The following is a 25,008-nucleotide window of genomic DNA, read 5'->3' on the forward strand; positions in this document are numbered from 1 at the left end:
ACTCAGTGTGGTAGATTAAATGAGATGAAAGGGGGGGGGGTGTCAGTCAGTACTGGGAAATGGGACAGAAGTCCTCACAGTGACTGGAGACTGATTATTCCTAAGCCTGAGGCCTGGAGCCCCCACCTCCAGTGCCTGGGCAGCCTTTGTAAAGTTTGTAAAGTAATGTGAAACATCCAGAAGAGGCAAATCCTCTATAGTAGAAAGGTTAGCGGCTTTCAGGGCGTGACAGGTACCCTCCCCCCAACCCCCATCTTGGGAGACACACTGGACACAAAATCCCACAAAGACCCCACAGAAGGGGCTTCAGGTTTGTGGTCCACAGGCTTATTTAACCCAACCTGCAGATTCCAGGACCCTCTTGCTTCTTCAACCAGGTGGTCCTACCAGGGGCTAAGTGCACTGCTTGAGCCTATATTCATTCCCTTTCTCTTTCCTCTCAGTTCCCTCTAAAGAGGGCTTCCCAGTTTCCTCCTTCAAAGAGCGCTGGTGGCTGAAGGTGCAGATGTCAAGGCTGCTTTGGCCTCCCTCTGAGTCTGCCACAGTCCTTCACCTGCAGAGAGGTTGGCCCTGCCCCACAGCTTCCTGCCAGAGGCTTACCTGGTGGCCCACAGTTTTCTTATGCTCCTTGTTGGAAGCTTTCAGGGGAGGTCTGGCAGAGCGGATGTTGATCTTGGAAGACGAGCCCTTCCCAGATGTAGTGGTGGCAGAAACGGAGTCCTTGTCATCATGAAACAGATCAGCCACCAGTGGGAACTAGAAACAAACACGGGAAGATCACTGAACTCGAGATCTCTTGGACTTTCAAAGCAGTTTTCTGGTACCTACCCAAGAGACCTGAAGACACATCTAGACCCAAACTTGCACACCGAAGCCCATAACCACACTATTCAGAGGAGCCACATAGTGGGAACAATATGAATATCAAACAGCTGATAAACAGAATGTGGCAGATCCATACAGCGAATACTCTTCGACGACCTAAGGGAGTAAAGTCCCCACATGTGCCACAACACAGATGAACCCTGGCCAAGTGAAAGAAGTGAGACACACAAGACCACGGAGCACACAATTCCGTTTACATGAAATGTCCAGGGAACACCAAGCAGTTTAGTGGAGGCCGGGGCCCAGAGAAGAACAAAGTAGAATGACTGAAAACAAGAGCAGAGTCTCTTTCTGGAATAATGCAAATTTTCTAGGATTTATAATCTCTCCTCTCTGCTCATCCTGAGAGGCGCATCCTCCACGGACCTTCCCAGCTCACCCCTCCTCACGTCATCACCATGCGCCCAGGTACCAGTTCAGGTCTGCACAGGGCCCTGAGTCCCCTGCTCACTGAGTCTACAGCCTCCTAGCCTCCCCCTCCATGGGGGAGTGGGCATGAGAAAGGATTAAGGGAGATAGTCCACGTGAGCAACAGTAAAGTGCCCAGCATATAATAAGCCCTCCAACGTTGCCCTGTTTTATTATTTTTATTAGAGAATATATATGTGAAAAATCTGTCTACACAGTAAAAGTTTTGAGCTGCAGACGAATTTTAGAGCTAGAGCATAAAAATCACCTCTTTGAGTGGTGGGTGAAGAAAGAAGAGCTCCCCGGAATCCTGCTTCCATCTCCATTTGTCCTAGCACCAAGGATGGTGGCTGGTATTCACTCACCTGGGGCTGCTGGTTACCAGCCAAGCCAGGCCCAGAACCCCGGCCTCTGGATACCTAGGCCAAAACTTGTTTCAATACACAATAGTCTCCTGGTCATTCATGCCAGCAGCATTAAGAAGCTGGCAAAGCCTTTCTATGTTGATCACGAATAAATAAATAAATCTTTAAAAAGAGGGGGTGGGGATCCCTGGGTGGCTCAGTAGTTCAGCACCTGCCTTTGGCCCAGGGCGTGATCCAGGAGTCCTGGGATTGAGTCCTGCGTTGGGCTCCCAGCATGGAGCCTGCTTCTCCCTCTGCCTGTGTCTCTGCCTCTCTCTATCATGAATAAATAAATAAATCTTAAAAAAAAAAAAAAAAAAGCTGGCAAAGCCTGATCCTGTGCAGAAACCCTTCATCACAGCAGCCATCCTTGCCCACACACATAAGGTCATGATGCTTAATGCTGAAAACCGACATTTGATTATTGTATCCTCCATATCAAGATTTCAAACTAAAACAGAGGAAACAAATTACTTCCTCCTAACCCCACTCTTAAGTAGCATCAGTTAACAGTTTTTACGCACTCAACCTTAGATTCAATGGTAATTGTATACCACAGCTCAGTGAATTCACACCACACACTAGTGAGTCATACGGGGTACAAAGCCATTAAACAACTGTGCATACACACATGCAGGCATACATGCTGGGGTCGACACGTGTTCTGTGAAGTCCTAGTCTCACTTTGTACTTTTCACTTGTCACACTGGAAGCTCCTGACTTCTGTTTTCTTCCGTAGCGATCTATATGCAGATAAGGATTGTGGTTCTTTAACTCCATGGTCTGGGTTGGAAGTTCAGTCTAAAAGCACCAACCAAGGACCTTAAGGCCACAAAGCATGTGGGATAAGCCGCTCAGGTCCATTGTCACTACTGGCTCCTCCGTGGCCGACACAGGCTAGTGATGGCATGGCTGCACTAGGGGAAGCTACGGTGTTCCTGAGTAACACATCCCCAGATCCCTGCATAGGCCCTTGTTGTCAGCCAGGCAGCTTGGGAGGTCACCCTGATGACATGAAGGAGGTCTCTCAGTCTCAGGTGCCAACAGGTGACAATTCAGTTCCTATTTCAGTATTTTCAAAATAGATCAACTTGCTCTTCTGCTCACATGTGGTATTTCAAAATCACGAACATTGCCTTCCTAGAGGGAAAAGTAACTGGGCTGTCTGATGGATAAAGACAACTCAAATAGGATTTTCAGAATCTGTGGCTAAAATATGCACGTGTCAACATCATAAAAATGAAACATTTATTAAATCCTCATTTCCATGTGCTTTCAAAGAACAGGAACTAAAGACTAGGTCCCTGAATGGTCAGGAAACCAAACTGGCTGGCTTGTTCACTTGAGTGATACGGCTGCCACATGTGTAAAAAAAAATAAATTCTGAGCTCAGAGCTGGGAACACGAAAACAAAGACAGATGGAGCCTCTTACATATCGTGGAGTTTATGATCTAGCACGGAAGGTGAACTCTCATCAATCAGCCCCAAAATTAAAAGCCTGACAACAAAAAGATGATTTCCTCAAGAAATAAACAACAGATACACATGACTGAATCACAGCCCCAGGGTAGAAATGAGGAAAGGCTTCTCTCAGGAAGGGATGTTTGAGCTGGTGGGTCACTGGGGGCGGGCGGTAGGCAGAGAAGCCTGTCAGGGAGTATCTGTGTGTTCAGGGAACCAATATAAAGCCAAGACAGCTTTAGAACAAGCCTGAGGGGGAAATAAGAAGGACCAGCTCATGCAAAGTCCTCACTGAAGATTTGGGTCTTATCCTAAAAGCAATGTGAAGCCATTAAGGGTTTGTTTTTGGTTTTTTAAATAAGAGCAGCTAACATCTATTGAGCACTTAGAATGCAGCAAGCATATATGAAGATTTAGTTCTTCCAATGACCACTAGATATTACATCCCACTTTATAGACAGGGAAACAGAGGTAAGGGTCCAAGACCACAGAGCTGGCCCATGGCAGTGCTAGGACTTGCACCCCGACAGCCTGGCCAGAGCCCAGGCAACAATAGGTCACAGAGGGGAGTAGTGACCAGTGATCTTTTGGGAAAGATCCCTGTGGCTGCAGTGTGACAAGGAGTCTGGACTCCACTGTACACAAAGCACCACAGCCGAGCAGTTTAGGGACCCAAGAGCCTACACCCTAGCAGGTCTCAGGGATGCAAGGGGCCCCAGGACAGGCACCGGGCCAGGGTCAGGGGACGTTTTAGACCTGACTCTGCCCCTTAATTAGCTGTGTGACCCAGGCAAACCTCTTAACCTTTCACTAGATTTAAAATTTCCTATCTATAAAAATGAGAGAATGGACTCAGAGGATTCCTTTACGTCTGACCCAGGCTCCTGCATTGTCTCCCATCTGCAATCTTCCCCAGTTCCCAGGTTCTGCCCATGAACACGGAGCTATGTTCACGTTCTGTCCAGGCTGAACCACCTCCCCGTGCATGTGGCCGTCCCTGTGCCGCGTCCCCCACAGTCTCCCTGTGCTTCCAAAGCAGAGCCTGATGGCGCCTTCCCAGAACCCTCCCTAGTGAATCCAGCAGCTGGAAGTGGTGCAGCTTCGTGGAGTCCTTCTCGTCACTGTCCGAGGCCGTCCTCCCCATGGGCCTCCCCGGCGTGCTGCTGTTTTCCAGGACAGCACCGTCACCATTTATCTTTCCTAAGCCTCATTCCCTGCATAGTCTCCTTCATGCCTGAGGTTTCAACTACCCCCCCCCTTCAAGATGTTTCTCCAGTCTTGAGGTTCTCTTACAACCACAACCCGCAGCTCCCACTGTCTGCTCTGTAGCTTCCTCCCGTGAGCGTGTTCTGCTGGAAACTCCAACAAGGACATAGCCTGAATGGCCCTCGCCCACCCAGTGCCCCAGGGTGCATTAGGGCGCCTGCCAACACCCCACTCCTTACTCCAATGGTCACCAGGTTCTGCCTACGGTCCCGTTTCAGCTATCCTGAATGCTGCCACCTGGCTCAAGCTGCCCCAGGTCATCACCGCAAGTGCTTCAAACTTGAGTGCCCAGCTCCAGACACACCTGTGTCCCAACACATTGTACCCACCAGCCAGTGTCTTCTCTAAACACAAACCTTATCCAGCAACTCCTCATGTAGAGACTCCTGGGTCCCCACTATCAATGGCAGAAAGCCACCATCACACATGGTAAGGGAGGACACAGGGTGTGGGAGGTGGAGGGAGAGAGCCCAGGCATAGTGGGGAGGGGTGGACACCGCAGAGCCAAGGCACATGTGAGGATCAAGCAGCCACTCGCAACAGGGAGGAGCGATTTCCACAGGGAAGTAACCGCAGGCTGAAGGCAGGTTGGCATTTTAAAGACACCAGTGATTCATTCGCCGTCTGTCATGTCTAAATACTACTGACTAGATTATAATTCACATACTTTCTAAAATGGATTTCCAAGATGTTCAAGTCCAGGGCAGGAGTCACCATGTGCAGGATGATATTGTTTCAGGAATCTAAGTTATAGAAATCATTAGTAATGGCTTTTCTCTGAAACATCTATTAACTTCTAAGGTCAAGAGAATGTATGAAAACCATACAAGGGGCTTTGAAATCAGATTCAAAAGTAAGAAGACCTTAAAATTAAAGCCTCTTTCTCTTGCTTCTGTCAAAAGCTCCTACAACAGGAGCCCTTGTGCTATAATTCGGGAAAGAACACACGGTTCAGTCTGGAGAATTTGTGTTTTATCTTAAAAGCTATGCTTTAATCATAGATCTCAGCTATTTAAACTGTGTGTGGAAATGGGTGGATCTCTGGGATGCAGAGAGGGGGAGTTTGCCAGGACATCAACTTTAGGAAAAAGCAGAACAGATGAGAAATATTGAGGACCGTGCCACCCCAGCCCCACCAACTCACGGGGATGACCTAATCTCAAGCAACCTCCCAATAGCAAGCAGCCTGAAGACTCAATGAAAAGCAGGTACGGCAAGCTCTTGCATGACTAGCAATTCATGCAGAAGAATGAACTGAGGAAGTTTTTTCTTTGACTCCAGTGATGCTTTAGAGGAAAGTATATTTATGAGCTGAGTGACCAGTAGTAGTGCAACTATCATAACTCATGTGTCTAGGGGCAGTCCTGGGAAGCAGCATCCACTGGGGTTATAAATTTCATGCTCCCTCCAATCATGAAAACACGCAGATGATACCTTTGAACAAACCAAGAACTCCTCCTAACGTCATTTGTCACTTATTTCCAAGTGTCCGTAGATACTGGCTTTGGTCCTCTCTGCTATTCAGGGCTATAGATAGATTTTAAAAGCCTGAGGCAAATCTATTTGAAGAGGGATTAAAAGAAGTATAAAAAATGGTCTTTTTCAAGACCATCGATAGTTTAAGAAGAATATCCATTACAGCTATATCTGTAGCTGTTACCTCGGAAATCGTGCCTGCTAACTTCTGTAAGAACATAAAAATACCTTTCCTTTAAAACAGACGCATGAAACCAAAATAAAGACATGCTCAAATAACCATCTGATTGGGATCTCTTGCCCAGAACCTTATCTATAAAACCTGGCTGCAGACCTAATAAAAAAAAATACATTTTCTTTTCGGGCAGTTCTTTTACGTGGCCAGCGCTGCCCTTTGGAGGAAAAGGTTCAGCCCTTTTTTGTTGTTAAAGAAAAAAGATAGACTTTCCTGTATTGGGAAGGGGATGATACCATTTTATCGATTAAAAAGTTCTCTCTCACATAGTGACCTATTCATTCTAAATATTGATGAAAGCTTTTTAACTACCAACATCAACTGATCTTAAATAGGAAGCACTCCAAATATCCTTAAAAATGTTATGTTGTAAAAAAAAAAAAATGTTATGTTGTATGTCAATTATATCTCAGTAAAGCTATTATACAAAAGGTATGTTTAAAAACACTTTTTAAATGAAGTATAATTAACAGCAGCATATTAGTTTCAGGTGTACAATAAAAGGACTTGACAATTCTATACAATACTCAGTGCCCATCATGGTAGGTGCCCATCATCCTTATTGATCCTTTATTTCACCCCTCTCCTCACCCATCTACCGAAGAGAGAAGATATTTGCAAGTGATATGGTAACTCAACATAAAAAATAATTGGATTTTAAAAATTTAAAGATTCAGAGAGCCCAAAACAATTTTCCAAAGCAGCAGCACAAATGGTAAAGGGATACACAAAAAGATGCTCAACATCACCTATCATCAGGGAAACACAAATCAAAACAACAATGAGACATCACCTCACACCTTCGAGAATGGCTAAAGTTAAAAAACCCAAGAAATAGCAAGTATTGGCAAGGATGAAAACAAAAGGGAACCTTCACCTACTGTTAGTAGAGATGCAAATGGGTGAAGCCACTGTAGAAAACAGTATGAAGGTTCCTCAAAAAAATTAAAAAATAAAATGAGCACACAATGTAGTAATTCCACTACTATTTACCTATAGAAAACAAAAACACAAATTAAAAAAGTACTTTTTAAAAAAGTAAATGTATTTGCCCAAAATGGAACGTGTCTGTAACCTATCAGGAACATACTGGCAGGGAAACAACAGACACATATACACGGTCATTCCTGGAGGAGTTAGAAGTCAAGCCAAGAGCAGAGAGGAGACCCAGAGCTCACGCCCATGGGCTTGCCTGAGGCACAGAGTTGGGACTCTTGGACCTCAGGAGTTGCCGTGGCCCAGAGAAGGTGGCCTTGGGCTGATGTGGTCTCCCTGACCTCTGGACATGCTGGTCTCCAAGTCCCTTCTGCTGGGGTGAGCGGAGAGACGGCTCCAGGCCTGCCTGCTGGGACACCACTCGGGATGGTGCTGGGCAGCCAACACTTACTGACAAACTCCGACCTGCACTTGAGTGCTGCCCTGGCATCGGAAATCTTAACTATATGCTCCTTTTGGAATTTTCTGGTTTTGGATAAAATATTGCTTTTTTATAATAAATACCGGGAGGGAGAAAGCTCCATCTTTGGTACTTAAAGCAGGCTGTTAATGACAAAGCCATGTTTTAAAGAGGCATTTCCTAAGTCTCTATTTATAGTTCCCCAATAACTGAGAATGCAATTAGCTGCACTATGGGCTCTTAGGCAGGAAAACTGGCTTTACTAATTACATTCTAATTAACATGGTTTTGTTTCACTGCTCTTGGTGGGAGTCCTTTAAACACCCCTTGGCTGGTAGGGTACACAGGAGTCTTCCACCCCGTACTGTGGTGATTATTCACAATGGTCTCTTAATGTCTTATCAGGGGTGCCGCATGAAAGAAGCAGATAGGCCTCCCATAAAATAAAAATGCTTTAAGTAAAATCATGAATTTACAGATAGAATTTGAGATTGATCTATATTCAGGGAGATGAAAACCGACACCAACAATTGGGCACTGACTCCATGTCACAGGGCCTTGTACTGTTGTAGGTATTTAATGCTCTAACACAGAGCTAGAAACTTAAACCTCACAGGACTGCTGTGAAAACAAAGTCTTACAGATGACAGAGGCCCAGTGAACAATGAGCTTCAAAAACGCTACCCAACATGCCCATCTGCTCTTTGATCTGTAGCTGCAGTCTGTGCCAGGCCTGTTCGTAGGTCTACAGCAACCCAGGTTCGACCCCTGCTTTCTACCTTCTGGGATGTCTGGAACGGGCTCAGGGTAGAAAGCTTGTAGCCCCTGCTGCTGGTACTGGTACACCTGGGAGCCCCTCCTGGGTAATCTCTGAATGCCACCTGCCACCATCATGGCACGTGCTGGGACATGTGCTGGGATGGGGCTGGGGGGTCGCAACACGGTCATTGGGTCTTCAGAAAGGTTAGCTGATGACAGGGAAAGCTAGAGCCTGCAGGTGGGTGGGGAGGAGGAGGACCATTGTCTTTTAAGTCTCACATTCCAGTTTAGGAAACTGTGCACTCTTGACATGCATGACTGACAAGCCCCTTCACCTTCCCCCTGCCTGCCCTCTCAGCCCCAGGCCACCACCACCCAATCCGGTCTTGCCACATCCTGCTGTGGGTGATCCTGCCCTAGGTCCCCACCTCTGGTGCCCTTTACCTTGCTGGCCTTTAGGATGTTGATCTGCTCTTCATATACCGTGTCTCTGTTTTTCTCCAGAAAACCATCTGAAAGGTACTCCACCTGGGGCCCCAGAGGGAAACAGAAAGAGGGGTCAAGGGCTTCAGCCCAACCTGGCACCTGCTTAGCAACTCAGCACCTGTCCTCTCATCCACAGTGTTTTCTGAGGACTGGTGAGTAGCTGGGAAACCCACAGATGTTTCCATTTATCATGTAAACCCAAGATGTGATCAGGATTCACACAGAGGAAATCGAGTATTTATTTTGTGAGAAAACATTGTTTTTAAAAAGGAGTTCCCAAAAGATAGCCTAAGGCCTCCCTGGGTGCTGAAAAGTCCACCAAATGGGTATTTGCATTTTTAAAAAGATTATTTATTTGAGAGAGAAGAGCCTGTGTGTGTGTGTGCCCACAAGGGGAAGCAGAGGGAGAGAGCATTTCCGACTCCGCACTGAGCGCAGAGCCCAGCATAGGGCTCTCTCTCACAGCCCTGACATCAGGCCTGAACTGACACCAAGAGTTGGATGCTTAAGAGATGGAGCCACCCAGGCGCCCCTGGAATCTGCCTTCAAGTCTGAGTAATGAGACCCCAGGTTATTTACATGCAGATTGAAAATTGGGACCCGTGGGTCAGGGCTTCCCAAACCAAACAGAAATCCATGTGGGAAAGTTCCGTGTACGCCAGGGTCCCAGGGAGGCGCCACCCAGAGAGCACCACTGTGTTCTCACGCCTCCCTCCTCCCTCGGGGCACACTCATGACTGTCTTACGTGCTCCTGCCTGAAGCCCCAGGAGAGAGGCGGTAACTGTGTGTCTAGCACAGGCCCGGGTGGCTGCGGCACCCTCCCACTGCCCGGGGCTCTGTCCGCATACGGACAGCCCCCATGTCACAGGGTGGATGCCCTAACCAAGAGCTTCTAGGTGCCTGAACATAACAGAACCCCTCCAGCCTTGAACCTCTGCAGGGGGCTCACAGGGCTCCGGGCCACGCACACACTCACCTTATCGGCAAAGTGGATGACGATGAAGGCCGTGTTGGACATGCGGGGTTTCTGGAAGTGCTGGCTGCCAGAGTGCCGGTCATACAGCTTCTGGGCCCAGTTTTGGTCGGTTCCCTTGGGGACCTGGAGGACACATGAGAGGACAGAGGGCTCCTTGAGGAGAGGCAGGCAGAGCACTGCGGGGGGAAGATGGGCTCTGCCAGCAAGTGGACCCCACAGGGGCTAGGATCAGTTTTCCGAGTGGGACCGAGCTGAAGAAAGCAGGACTTGGCCATGGCTGCCATGGACCCACGCCGTAGGGGCTGGCAACAGGGTGTCCATAGAGGCACAGAGCCTCTGAGAGTGCTGGCTGACAGATGCAGGGGGTAGGGGGCTCAGGGTGGAGCCTGAGGATGTGCCTGCCCTCCAGTTGGGCCAGGGACCTGAGGGTCACGACCCACCACATCCAGCCCTGGTGCCTGGCCCCACTCACTCAGCCCAAAGCCTGCTGTGGGCAGGCCCACCCTCTGCTCTTCCACCACCACCGTCAGGTGCAGTGCAAGCCTGCTCTCTGCTCCGAAGCCCCTTCCAGCTACTCTTGATGTCACCTGGGAGCTCCTCACTGTGAAGCTCTCACACACGCACCAAGGCAGCTCAACGGTCGGCTTCTGTGTGTCGTCTTGTCACAACAGAGCATAACATGTTGGGCTCAAACAGGACGCCTCGCTATTTCACTTGGGGTTGGGTTCTGGGCACATTCTGGCCATGACTGAACTAGCCAACGAGCTGCGCCGTGTGCGTGTCCACCCTCCCCGAATCTAAATCTAGAAGCTTCATGACACCAAGAACCCAAAAGGTGGCCCTTTCCAGCATCTTTAGAGCTGGCTCCAGAAGTGAGTAAGCATGTCGCCTTGTTGCACACAGAACACAGAGTCACCGTCACCCCCATCCAAGCTGTCCAGGATGATGGTAAGTCCTCCATGGGGGTGCCCCCTCCTATCACCTGCGATAACCACAACACACACCCGTTCCTCAGCGACAGGTCACAACCTGGCCCACCACCCTGTATCACTGCACATTTGGACGAGGCAAGGATTGAAGGTGACCCTCCCCCTAGCCACTTAGAAAGGGTTTTGTTTGGTAAACTAATGAAATCTGGGGCATTAAAAAAAGTGCCTACACTCTCTAAAACAAATTTCCTGGATAGTAAGTGAGCCAACAAGACTTCTCTCAGTTGTCAACTTAGCATGAGTGTCGCTGAATATCCAATGCTGAGCACTGTTGATGTAGGAAGACTCCTTCTTGACAGAGGCTATTAATTGTGTGCAGCGGACAAAATACACCGGGTTCAGCACTTTTACGTATGCTGTTTTATATTTGTCTTTGAGCATTCTGTGTTTAGAAACAACAGGTACAGGACCGTGGAGTCTGCCAGGCAGGGCTACTGGAGGAGGAAAGGTGGGACTGTGAGGACCAGAGGCACCAGGGTCGACACAGGTGCCAGCAGCCAAATCATCTCGTTGGGACGATGAGAGATTGGACTTCTGCCAGTAGCCCCCGCAGCCTTGTGTCTAGCATTCAGGCTGGCGGGCACCGTGAGCAAAGCCGGACAACGGTATTATGTGTATTTCCTGACGACGGCATCATTCATTCATGAGACACAGACAGACAGAGCACAAGCAGGGGGAGGGCGGGGAGGAGCAGCAGACCCTGTGCAGGCAGGGAGCCCGACGCGGGGCTCAACCCCAGGACCCCAGGATCACACCCTGAGCTGAAGGCAGACACTGACCCACTGAGCCACCCAGCACCCCAAAGGTATCTTTTCCTAACCACCCCCCGCCCCATGGACAGTAAGGCCCAGCGGGAATTAACAGTCAAGATTCCCAGATAATACTCACAGCTAATGCCCATAACACCTATTATTGTCAGTTTTCTATAATTTTTTTTAATTGATTTTATTTGAGTGAAAGAGTGAGCACTGAGTGAGCACAAGCAAGGAGAGCAGCAGGAGATGGAGAAGCAGGAGACCCACAGAGCCCAATGGGGGACTCAAACCTAGGACCCTGGGATTGTGACCAGAGCTGTGACCCTTAACTGAGCCCCCCAGGCACCCAGGTCTTTATCTGTTTATTTGTCAACTCATTTAATTTTCACAATAATCCTATTAGCTGGGCACGATGTCTGTACAACTCTACAGATGAGGAAATGGAGACAGAGGTTGGGTAACCTGCCCAAGGTCACACCACTGGGCCGTAGCAGAGCTGGGGTTCACACTGGGACAGGCTGGCACCAGGGCATACACTCCCTACTTCTGGGCTTGCTGGCCTGACAACAGAGATTTAGAAGCAGCCAGCAAGACAGGCTTGGATGGAATGCACGTATCCCCAAAAGAGCTTCCATGCAAGCCCAGGGGAAGGAGAGTCAGTCCTGTATCTTGATAAGATCTGGGCTGTGGTATCGGTGACTCTGGGATATGCTGAGTCAGGTCCTTAAAAACAAATACTGCACGTGGCTTCATGCAAGTGGTCTTGCTCTCCTTCTCAACGTCCAGAGGAGCCTGGTCCTAGCTCTGTCCTCAGCTACACGGGAACCGTCCCTCAAGACCCTGGTTCCTCTGGCTGCACTTCGGGCCACGGTCACATCAAAAAGCGTAGGTTTGGGTCCATATGAAACATGCCGAATAGGCCCATGTTTAAATACAGTAAATAGATGAGAGGCTGCCCAAGACTGTGGGGGAGGAGGAGTGACCACTAATGGGCCCTGTGACCCCTGACCCGTGACCTCGGCTCCACACTCAACAGACTGCCAACCAGGGGTCCTACACTTTAAATGAGGGCATTTAATGGTATGTTAATTGCGTTTCCATAAAGCTGCTAAAAATATGTCCAAGCCTAATTTTACTCGCTTATAAAATTTTTTTTAAAAATGGAGAGAGAAGAGTGAGTCCTTGCAACTCCTCCTCCCAACAGCCTGTGGACAAGCCCAGGGGCACCAGGGGCACAATTGCACACTCCCTGCCCTCCTGGCTGCAACCCCAATGCCTGCTCCAGGAGGCTTCCACCTGCACAAACACCCCTGACCCGTGTGCTCAGCACAACAGCCTGTCTGTGGGGCCCTCCCCCACACCTGGAGGAGAGACCATGTGGCACCCCTGCTGCCCTATCAGGTCCACTGGTCATTCAGCATCACCCAGTATTACGGCCAGAGAAGGGCCATCATGATTCACTAGGAGAGGGCACCTGGTGGATGCGGACACTGTGCCTGGGCCAAGCAGGGGGCTGCCCTCCAAGCTTCCCCTCCTCCCTCGGACAGCCTCTGACCTTGGCCAGTGAATCCGTCCACTCTGCTACTGCTGCTCTGGGAAGGAGCGATGCTCTTCACCCACGGCCTGTGCACTCACTGCCTCCCTCCTGGGGTCATGTCCCCCCAGGGCCTATGCACTCAACTGCCAGGCCCCCAGGGACTCCCCCTCCTGCTCCCTCACAGCTGGGTCTGCTATGGGGATGAGGGTCTCATTTGTCCCCTTTTTGCCCCCCCCCCATCTCCCCACCAAGTCCTAGAAGCTAGGCTGTTGCCTGGACAGCTCTCTGACCACTCCTCTCACCCAGGGCCTGCTCCCAACACTGGTCCCAGAGCTCCTTTGCATCCCCCCCTGGAAGGCAGGAGGATGTATCCCTCTCTTTGTTCAGTCTCTCCCCTCAGCCTCCACACACAGCTGGGAAACCCCGAGAGATCGCTCATGCCCTGTCACAGCCCTCCTGTCCCCAGGCCCCACCCTCCTCTGAGGCTTCAGGGTTAGTCCCCACACCCCCTGTGGACAGGGCTCCCATCCAATGGCTCCTGCTTTTCCACTTCACCAGCCACCACGTGGGTCTGGACAAGTCGGACCTTTCACGTTCTTCCAACGTGACAGTCCCCTCGCCCCCAGGAGTGCCCTTCTTCCCACTTTTGTGCTGGAAATGCCATTTGGGGGATGCTTCTCCTCACAGCAGGATCTCCTCAGTCACATCCTCCAGGGCCTCCCCACCTGCCTGAGGCCACAGAGGTGCTGCTGAATGGCAGGGTCTCAGGTACGCAGGGCCCCAGGGGCATAGGGCAGGTGAGCGGGGAGCAGGGCAGTGGGATGCTTTCCCTCCACAGGGGGGTGGCTTACGGAGGGCTGTCCTCCCCTCCTCCCCTCTACTCAGGCCCCAGGCCCTGCTCACCCGGGGCAGAGCCCGCCCCCTGGCCCCTGCCTCAGGACCACCCTGGGGTTCCCCAACACCCCCATCTGATAGCATCTTTACTCACAAGCATGGCTCCCAGGGGTCAAGGCGTCACTTTCAGCAAACTCGTGCTGATGCCAACATGTCGCTGGAGAGCAAGCACGCGGCGACCTCTGCTGTCTCATCTGCCCTCACTAGCTGGTTCCCCAGGAGGCAGCACTCAGCTGATGCAGGGAGGGCAGGGTGCCCAGGCCTGACCCTGGCCTGTGTCGCACAGCCCCCAGCGAGCCCCTGCAGCACACGCCTGTCCTGCCCCAGGGCCCCACCAAGGGGTCATGGGGTGCTCAGGGGCGGACTGCACGGGGGCCGACTGCAGCTCTGAGACCCGGATGGCTGTTCCATGAGTCCCCATCTCAGGCCCTGGGGAGCCACCTGGTGATGTTGAGCCTTCTGCCCCGGCCACCCTGTCCCTACAGTCCTCATGACGTCCCAGCCCCGGCTCTGCCTGTCGCTCTATCTTCCCAGGACAAGTTCCCAGTTCCTCTGTGACACCGTGAGTCTAACCCTTCATCCTGTCACACACGGTCATAGGACCTAAGTCCTCACGGTGCAATTATGTCACCCTGCAGTGTGTGAGGACAGCAGAGGCACAGCCGTGGTCTGAGGCAGCTCGATGGCCCCAGGACAGTCCCAAGGGGCACTGTGTCGCCTGGCTGTGGCCAGCTGGGGGAACATGCTCCCCTGCCCAGGCTCACTTCCTACATGTGCGGCAAGGTCCCCTGCACATGTAGCCAGGCTCCCTGCAGTGCGGGTCCCCCAGGGCAGCAACCGGACGGTGTGTGAGGCCCTGAGTCCTGACGCAGGGGACACCTGCAGCTCCACCAGCTGCCGGCTGGTAGCAGCTGCACCAGGCTGCACCAACTCTATCGCCTGGAGGACTTAGACCTGGGTTTCAAGTGCTCCTCAAACAGGTGTTCACCTTGCCCACCCTGTTCCACCTTCACCTACAGCCACCCTGAGTTTCAACACATCCACCTGGAGTAGCACAGTCCCTGCGGCACCAGCCTGACCGGCAGGGAATCCAAGCTCTGCCCACACATGCCCCTCCCCAGAGCCTCCACACAGTGGCCACCCCAACCCCCGGTTCTGTTCAGCAGTCACTCTGTGGCCCTTGGACCCTCCACCAGCCTCCCCAGGACCCAGAGCACCAGGCCTGCCCACAGCCCCTCCAGCCGCAATCCACCATCTGGGCCCAGCCACTCAGCAATCCCGTCCCTGTTCATCCTCACAGCCCATGGGTACTTCCTGGGGTCTCAGGGCCCACAGGGGGCGGGAGTTTGCAGCAGATGCCATCTTGGGCTGAAATCACCTCTTTCATGAGCCTGATGCAGACAGAAGCCTCCATGAACATGAAGATGAGGCTCATCTGCATGCAGTTAGCTTTTCTAAAGTGAAGCCGACTCCAATGGGGATGCCCCAGGAGGCTTGCGCCCAGAAGGCAGCAATGGGAACACCCAAGGCTGCAAAGCGTGGGGCTCCAGCAACGTCACCCACCCAACTGTTGGAAATGGTTTGCAGCTTGGGCCTCCCCATGACCACTGTGCTTCTCTGCCGAGGCCCCACCTGCCCCTGCCTACTCCCAGCCACACCATGCAGTCTCCCCTCGCTGCCTGGCCCTCCAGCCTCCACACAGCAGACTGAGGTCCCTGCACCTGCATTCCTACCCATCTGACTTGACTTCTCGGGACACGTTCCCTTGGGGAGTGGCACCTCTCAAACCATAAGCCCAAGTAAACCCACCCCAAGCAATCCTGGATCACCTAAGGCAGGATAAATCATCAAACATCAATTAGGCAGCTGCTTGCATTGGGGTGGAGTGGGGGAAACCTTCATCCTGAAGCATCAGGTGGTTTCTAGAAAGTGTGTGTACACAAGGAGGAGATCCTACAATCTGGGGCTCAACATCACGGTGTTTCAACGAAGAGTGATATGGAGCAGTCCAAGAGGAACCACCTGCTTTACGTGCACCTCAGAGCCTCTTCACTTTCATCACTGGGGAGGGGACAGGAGAGCTGCATCCTGGGGCGCAAGGCTAGCTCAGAGGCCTGGGGTGGACACAGGACATGGGGTCGCCTTCAGGCTTGGGATGTGGGATGGGAGGAGGTGGTTCCTGACAGGAGCACACACAACAGTGGGGGACAGGAACAGGGTCCCTCTGAGCCATCAACAGGAGCAGCTGGCAGGGTATGCTGAATCCAGGGAGTGAGGGGTGAACACAGGGTAGGGGTGCCTGGGGGGCAGGGAGGACACTCAAGAGTTAGGGCCATGACTTTGGTCATTTAGCCAGTGGCACTCCAGGCAGGGGCAGGGACAGGGTCCTACCACCTGTACTGCTACCACAGAGGCTGAGCAAACCTCTGCACACCTGCCAGACTGAGGAACAGGCCCGACCTGGAGGGACTCAGGCAAAGCCCACAGCATTGAAGAAATGCTAAACTCGTCAAGAATGAAGGCGCACACGCTGTGGATTTCGGTACATTTCCCTTTACCTTCTACAGTTCGATTTCCACTTCTTTTCCTGATCAAAGACAATGGATGTAGGAGCACCCTCCTGGAGGGGAAAACCACCTCCTCTAACCACCAAGCCACACTCACCCCTTTACAGGCAGGATGTGAGAGGCCACAGAGACAGGCAACTGAGTCTTTTCCTTTCAATAGCAACAGTCCTGTGATTTCTACACCTTTCCGACAAGGGCTTCCACTGTTGGAGGAATACAACTGCCCTCTTATTTCATAAGCAACCACCAAACTGGGCAAAATTCTGAAGGTCATTAGATCCAATCCCTACTAGTTCCCAGAGTAGGAAACCAAAGGCCCAAGAAGTTAGATGATCAATGAAACACAGATCTGAAGGGGCCCCTGGGGGGCTCAGTGGTTGAGTGTCTGCCTTTGGTTCAGGTTGTGATCCTGGAGTACCAGGATCGAGTCCCACATCGGGCTCCCTGCAAGGAGACTGCTTCTCCCTTTGCCTGTGTCTCTGCCTCTCTCTGCATCCCTCATGAAAAAATAAATAAAATCTTTTAAAAATAAATAGAAATAAATTCCAGATTCTCCTGCCCCACATTTCCAAGGCTGCCTGGCTCTCCCTACACTGGCAATCCAGGACAGTCCTGTCCTACAAAATAGAATCCACAAACACCTAGATGGGGGAATCTACGGAGGTCATCTGCCCCCAAGCCATGCAGCTCAATCCCACATAATGCATGAGGCATGACAAACACGCCCCTGGGCTGCTGACCCGCACCCTCTGGGGAGCCCGTCTAGATGCTGGGGTCTCTGTCTTAGCACCTAGCATATCCAGCTTGCCCCATCCACACCACAACCATGTTGTGCCAATCCACACCATCCAGTCTCTGCCTAGAGAGGTACACGTTCACCAACAGTTACCTTCTAGCATGTGGAAAGGATGCCATAGTGTCTCTCAGCCAACAAAAGGTAGGCTAATTAATTGTAAATGAAATTCCAGCTTTGAGACCTCACACATTCCTTTGCACCACATGGTTGCCCCTGCCCCTCCCCAAACCTGGGACGTGACTGATACAATGCTTTACCTTACACTCTTCATCCAGCAGGTCCAAGATGCCTAGCTTTGCTTCTATGAGGTCAATACAGGGCTGGTTATCATAAAAGTCAATCAAGGTCCAAGGGATCTCCTCCTTCATATATTCCTCTTGCTCTAGTTTGAATACATGCTAGGATAAGAGGTGAAAGGTCAAAGTTAGTGAACCGCAGGCACATCCTGATGTTCATCACCCCTGAGGTTCAACCACATGAGCCTGGAGTCCCAGAGAAGGGTGTCCACCCATGAGAAAGGGTATGGGCACTAAGTCACAGGCAGGACTGCAGGAAAAGAGAGCTCAGTTAGGTGATCCCCATCCCCATGTGAACATGTCTCTAGAATATTCTAGTAATCAACTGGCTTGCAATCGGGCAAATACCCCAGAAGCCCAGGATGAAGAGGTGTGGGAGTCATAGCCAAGGGGAGGTTCACTGACCCTCTCAGCCCAGCCACCCGACTCAGACATCCTCCCTGGCACAGCAGGTAATGCCTTCCTAAAGCCAGGGCACCCTCTATAAACTCCGAGAAGGTTAGGGCTGAGCTAGAGCCTGCTGACCCCGGATGGAAGAGAGGTCCCTCAGCTGCTGCTTCCAGGGAGGGAGGTGTTCCCCCCACCCCTCTCACACGTTCCGGGAGCCAGGCCCTACCGAGTTGAACTGCTGCTGCAGCTTCTCGTTCGCGTAGTTGATACAGAACTGCTCAAAGCTGTTGACCTCAAAGGTCTCAAACCTGCAGAAGGGAGAGAGGACAAGGGTATTCCTCTTATCAAATGAACCTCTGAGACTTTCAACAAGGTCACTCTCATCTCCTCTCCCCCTCAACCAGCTCCATCCTCAACCCCAGCACAGATGTCCCTCATGAGCCAGGGAGGGGTACACTCTGCACAGAGGGGGTACCTTTTCCTAGTCATGCACAGGGCCCACGCAGGCTGGCAATATGCCTCCCCACAACATAAATGAATCACAATCCAACCAATCGCCTATTATAGGCCATTTTAGCTCTTTCCCTGACGTTCAGCTGCTCTGAATGCTACAGCAAACAAACATACAGCTCTGAATTCATGATTCTCTGTAGGACGCTATCACCCTAGCAGAATCACTCTATCAGAATATAGCCTCTTAAAGGTAGAAGAAAATTAACTTCCAGAGAGGTGGAACCATTTTCTGTTATCATCCCACACCCATCCCAGCCTCCACAGATCTGTTTGTCCTAATACCAGGTAAGGGTGCTTTGTTTTTCTAAATCTTTTTCATGAAGTTCACGTTCACAATTTTTTTTTTATTCACACACAATTAAATGACAACCAGATGTGCAGCTCAGAAATCAACAAGAGGGTGGAGAACAACTGATTTGGGGCAAAGTGTGCAAGACCACAGGCAGGAAGACAGTAAGGCAGTTATTACTGCAGTAAGAATCCCAGGAAGACCAAGCAAGGCAGGATGTAAGTTGGTGGTGACCGAGTCATGGAGAGGACCAAAACACACTAGGGGAGAGGAAGATGAGAGGGCGTCAAGGAGTCACGGGAGCATGAAGGCAAGATTCACCCACACAGCTGGATGGACGTGGTAAAGTTCGCCAGGTCAGATGATTTACAAGTGAGTGGGGCCACCTTGTACACTGGGCAACGTCATCAGGTCGAGGCAGTGGAGGGGCAGAAACACAGGAGGAAGAGGAGTCTTTTTTTCCCTCACGCCACTGGCTGAATGAGCACCTGACCCAGCACTCAGCCCCAACAGCTTCATGAGCTCTCACTTGTGCCCACAGCAATTCTGTTCTATAAGTGCAAGAAGCTAAGGTTCGGGCAGACTACACAATCTGTTCCAGATCAGAGTCAGTATGTGGAAGAGCCAGTCTGTGAACCCAGACAGTAATTTCTGGGGTCACATTCTTAATTTAAGAAAAGTGTCATTAAGAAAAGGAGAAAAAGGGATCCCTGGGTGGCGCAGCGGTTTGGCGCCTGCCTTTGGCCCAGGGCGCGATCCTGGAGACCCGGGATCGAATCCCACGTCGGGCTCCCGGTGCATGGAGCCTGCTTCTCCCTCTGTCTCTGCCTCTCTCTCTCTCTCTCTCTCTCTCTCTGATGACTATCATAAATAAATAAAAGTTAAAAAAAAAAGTTTAATAAAAAAAAAAAAAAAGAAAAGGAGGAAAAGACTGGGAAAGAGCAGCAGACAAGGCTACTTCCCCATACAGCAGCAGGAATATCAACAAAGGACCCAGGGCTGGGGGGCGCATAGGCTTCAATCTCCCCCTAACCCTAAATTTTTATCCTGTCATTCTTCAGTACAGACAACTAAATTTTCTCAATCTTAGATAAATTATGCTCATCTTCCCCAATAGGTCCTCCCTAATTACCAGTCCCAAGTAAAGATGTTGGAGCTGCAGGCTGATGGTGTTGGACAGGTAGCCCTCAATACAGAACAAATGCATCAGACAACCAAAAGGACTATGTCAGTGCCCAGAAGACATCAGGCCTCCCCTACCTCTCATGCCCACCTTCCCCTATCCCCCACCCCCATCAAGGTAGATGACCTGGGGATGTGGAGAGTCATTTTGAGATCAAAGGAGTTGACTGGAGACACGATACTAAAAAACAGCCTTTGGTCATGCCCACATAGGAGAAATAATTGTAAGTTAATAAAAAAAGATAAGATGCAAAGTCCAGGCAGGAGCTGCACTCTAGGCCATATAGGAGGGGGGAATAGTGCCTGCCAGTTATCATCCTACATTGGGTCCCCAGTCCCGGTGATGGTCCTATACATGGAGTTATGTCCTTTAGATCCTCGTTTCCTCCCCCATCTCCACCTTACCCCAAAATACGATGCTGACATCAGCAAACTCCCAGAGGAAACTTAATAGCGAGTGGGTATACTTTCAAGGCTGGGCTGAGCTCCACAGATAGAGGATTTAAGTATCTCTCACTTGTCATTTTTTAAAGGTTTATGTTGGTAGCACTCCACCAAGAACATTCTAATTTGAGATGGCCTAAAATTAGCTCATAATATCCCTATTTCTAAGATATGATCTGGTGACAATTCCTCTGCCATCTAGTGTAATTACTACAATGCCCACTGAAGGGCCAGGGATGAAGGAGGGGTTTGGGTGGCCTGGAAAACATAGAAGATAACAGACCTCAAAAGGCACAGCCAGGGGGATAGAATTCTATTATAGAGAAGTGGCCCTATCTCTAGTAATTCTCTCCATCAACAGAGATGATATTTTAAAACAAACACAATGGATCAATTTATAGTTCACAACTTTAAACTGTCACAAAGAAATTTATGTACTGGAGGGAATTGGGTTTTTCTTGTAAAATCAACGCTGAGAATGTTTAGACCAAAATCCTTGGGTGGGAGGAAGGTCAAAACACAGAGTAAAACTTGATGCTGAGATCCAAGACCTGTATTCGTGGTATATCCACTTTCCTCCTATCCCCCCAAACGTAGAAAAGCACAGAATTTCCTTCTTTCTCCTTCCACTCCAATCTCAGGGTATGTTAAGGAGCACAAAAATAAAGGTAGTGTCTAAAAAATAAGGTAGTGTCTGTTAGAAAGTGAAACTGCAATGAAAGGAGGTCAACCAGGCCTCTGAGTTAATTATTAACCTCCACAAACCTCTCACCAGAGCAGAGGCCATGCAAGGCTTTGAAGGCGGGGAAATAGATCTTCCCCTGGAGCATGGCTCAGAGGAACCCAACTTCTTAGCTCAGTCTTGCCTCTTTTACCAAGACTACACTCTACCTTTCCACCAAAGGTCAAATGACAAGATATGGGTGGCAGGTTGGATAGAGAGGGTAGGCTTCCAGCGAATGATGGTTAAAGTCAGACAAGTCCCGTCAAAGTCCCTTTTCCTCCTGAAGTCCATGAAACCTCACAAGGGCATCTTGTGTGGTCTGTTCACGATGCAAAACCTTCCAATCTCCTTACTAAATAATCCTGGGATGCTGGAGGCACCCTAGAATGGCAGGACTTGAACCCCGCTCCTGTGCTTCTCTGGGCCTGGATGCCCTCATGCAGGACCTGGCCTTCAGAGAGAGCACAGTCCTCTTCCAGAGGACCTAAGTCCATTTCCTTAATGGTGTGCTCCAGTTCCTGGCTCCTCTTTGTCCTGGGAACCGGGGCATGAGACAGAAAAATACCCACCATCCGGAAATCCTCCCCCAGCCCATCAGGCATCTGTTTCAAGAACTGCAAGGGCTGCCAAAGAGCTATCAGGAGGATCACAGAAACCTGGTACACAAAACCTCCCACGGAACAGAGATTTGATGTGTTATAGGACTTTAACAGCAGGTAAACTCATAGGTGTGATGGACAGAAAGAACTGGGACTTTATCTGAACTTTAAGAGTATATGTGGGTATCTGGCTCCCACCACTCTCCCAGGAGCTATGTCAGAAAAATTCTGGAAGGTTGAGATGGACTTCAGGGCAATCTGAGTTCCACGGCTTTCCCAGGAGTGAGTTCCCTGGCTCTCCCAGAATCGCTCAGAAATCCCAGGGCGAATCCAATAGGTTCAGAGATCTGCTGGATCTGAGAATACAGAGGCCAGCCATGCATGTTTGCCCTGAAGAAGACATGAGCAGGGATCATCTGGGCTACCCAAGTTCACAGGCACACTGTTCACAGGCTGGAAGGTAAATGTCACTGACTTCCCTTCTCTCCATTCACCACAAAAACCTTTTCATACTGGTCAAAGAGGAGAGCTGGGTAGTCTTCTCTGAATAACTAAATTGGAGCTGTAAAAATAAATCTATTTTGGAGTGTGAGACCAAGAAAACCAAATAATTTTCACTAAAATGAAGGCAAATAGTGGGCCTGAGAAGTTTACTTAAAACATATCATTAAAGGCAACCTATGTAATAGTAGGAAATAGCTGCAAATCCTGTTTCTGTTAAGGAGTTAATATTCTGTTCAGGAGTTAATAGACAAAGAACTCTTAAAATTCAACAAAAAAGCAAATAAGTCAAAAAAATGTGCCAAGGACTTCAACATTTCTCTAAAGAGGATGCATGGTCAAGAAGCATGTGAAAAATGATCAACCCTGATCATTAGAGGAACACAAATCCAAACCACAATGAGAGATTACCTCATTCCTATTAGGATAGCTATGACCAGAAAAAACAAAAACCCCACAAGAGGTGTTGTCAAGGATGTGTACCCCTGTGCCCTGTTGCTAGGAATGCGAAATGGTGCAGTCACTATGGACACCAGTCTGCAGGTTCCTCAAAAACTTAACAAGAATCCCACAATCCCATTTCGGGGTGTATGTTGAAAAGGATTAAAAGAAGAAGTATTTGCACAGTCTTGTTGATTGTTGCATTGTTCATCGCAGCCCAGAGGTCAAAGAAACCCAAACACCCGTCAGCAGAGGAGTGGGTAAGTAAGACGTTGGAGCATTACTCAGCATTCAAAATGGAAAAAAATTCAGTCACAGGATACAGCGTGGATGAGCCTTGAGGATGTGGCGCTAAGTGACACAAGCCGGTCACAGAAAGACAAATGTGATAGGATTTCACCATATAGGTATCCAGGCACTTCCACGGTGGAGGGTGGTGGCTGCCAGAGGCCGGTGGGAGGGGAGTGGGGGTGCTTAGCAGGTAGAGAGTCTCAGTTCTCCAACACGATGAGTTCTGGGTCCTGCCGCACAACACCACAGTCACCACAGTATATTTCCTACTGCTGGGGTGCTAAGTTCTGTGTTAGGAGCTTATCTAGCTACAGTTTAAAAAAGATTATGAAAAAGGAAACCTATCGTTTAAAAGCCCTGACTAGGGATCCCTGGGTGGCGCAGCGGTTTGGCGCCTGCCTTTGGCCCAGGGCGCGATCCTGGAGACCCGGGATCGAATCCCACATCGGGCTCCCGGTGCATGGAGCCTGCTTCTCCCTCTGCCTGTGTCTCTGCCTCTCTATCTCTCTGTGACTATCATAAATAAATAAAAATTAAAAAAAAAAAAAAAAAAGCCCTGACTAGAGTTGGATGCAATTTAAGGCCAGGAACCACTACAAGACACAGGAAATAATGTGAGGGCTGAGGACAGAGAATCCTGGCAAACCTCCGCTCCCTGCCTCCTGGGGCCTGCCCATGCCTCCCTACCCCCTGCTTCTCCACATCAGGTGCCAACCTGCACCCCCATCATGCACCCTGCGTCCCATGAGCCAATTGGCCACAGCCAAAGCCCCTGCCACCGTGGCAGGTCCAAGACTCAAGTCACAGACAAATGAACACCTTTTCCCCAAATTGAAGCCATCTATCTCTTGCCTCGAGGAGCCAGAGGAATGAAGGATGATGACTACCATTCATCAAGCCTGGCAGGCAAATGTCGGTTAATATAACATGAAAAGGAAACCCAGCCTCGAGGAGCTGGCCTCTGTCCTATTAACTTCCATCCCCTGCCCGGTGAGAAACGCCCGCAGGCAGCATCATAGATCCTTGGTCGAGGAGGAGAGCTGGTCCCAGGCTGGCCAAGTTACTCGATGGGTGCAGCTTGCTTTGCACTTTTCGGGGGTCTGAGGTTGGGGAGCACGTTGTAGGGGATCCATCCTCCTGCCAGGACACGGTGTCGGGACACAGGACAGCCTGGGGCACTGGCCTCTCAGCAGGGCTCACTGTAGTTGCAGTGGAAGCAGCCGTGCCCCATGTCACGTGTTATTTAGGGGTTCACAGCATTCTCGACCGCCGATTGCCCGTCAGAACATCATCCTAAGGGGAGACACGGACGCAGACTGCTGGTCCACGCGCTTCTTGCTTACGCACGAGGAAGTGAGTATCCGCCCTGGCTGCTGATTCTGCAGCAACATTTCAAACATTCACAGAAAATTCTGGGGTGGCTCACCCACCCTGCAGAACTCTTTTCAGTTGTTTCTAGAAGGAGCTGGCTTGACTGGTGAGACAGAAACTCCCTGAATAGGGGCTGGAGTTCATCTTGGGACAGTTAACCCACCAATTACTAATTATTGTCTGATTGTCAGGGACAGGCTGGCAATTCCACCCTCATGCTGGCTCAGAGCATTTGCAACCTGATTAAGAGGGAGGTGGGACCCCCCTGGGTGGCTCAGTGGTTGAGCGTCTGCCTTCAGCTCAGGGCAAGATCCTGGAGACCCAGGATTAAGTCCCACATCCAGCTCCCTGCATGGAGCCTGCTTCTCCCTCTGCCTGTGTCTCTACCTCTCTCTCTCTCCGTGTCTCTCATGAATAAACTCAGAAAAAAAATTTTTTTTTAAAAGAGAGAGATAATTCCTTATTCCTTTCTTCTTAATGAATGGGGTTTAATGTATTCAGAAGCACATCCCCACAATCCTTCCCATTCTTTCTCGCTTCCACATGCCACCCTTTTTGCTCACAGATGACAAGAAATATGACAATCAAAAACTTCAGGGTCATCCCAAGGGCATCATCTGATGTACCAAATATCCCCGTCCGAGGGCTGAGAAACAGGGAGACCATGGAGAGATG

At 50.2% G+C, this 25,008-nt stretch overlaps 1 protein-coding gene across 1 annotated transcript in view; it reads right to left on the minus strand.

The window, feature by feature from the left end:
• MYO5B (myosin VB) overlaps positions 1-25,008 on the minus strand; it is a 327,031-nt gene that overhangs the window by 84,793 nt on the left and 217,230 nt on the right. The window contains exons 11-15 of the mRNA XM_041727359.1: positions 18,205-18,286; positions 17,550-17,690; positions 9,755-9,877; positions 8,736-8,819; positions 601-756 (exon numbers count right to left, since the gene is read on the minus strand). Coding sequence (XP_041583293.1) covers positions 601-756; positions 8,736-8,819; positions 9,755-9,877; positions 17,550-17,690; positions 18,205-18,286 — 586 coding nt within the window. The remainder of the gene's footprint in view (positions 1-600; positions 757-8,735; positions 8,820-9,754; positions 9,878-17,549; positions 17,691-18,204; positions 18,287-25,008) is intronic.

Source organism: Vulpes lagopus, chromosome 1 (assembly GCF_018345385.1).
Source record: "Vulpes lagopus strain Blue_001 chromosome 1, ASM1834538v1, whole genome shotgun sequence".
Lineage (NCBI taxonomy): Eukaryota > Metazoa > Chordata > Mammalia > Carnivora > Canidae > Vulpes > Vulpes lagopus.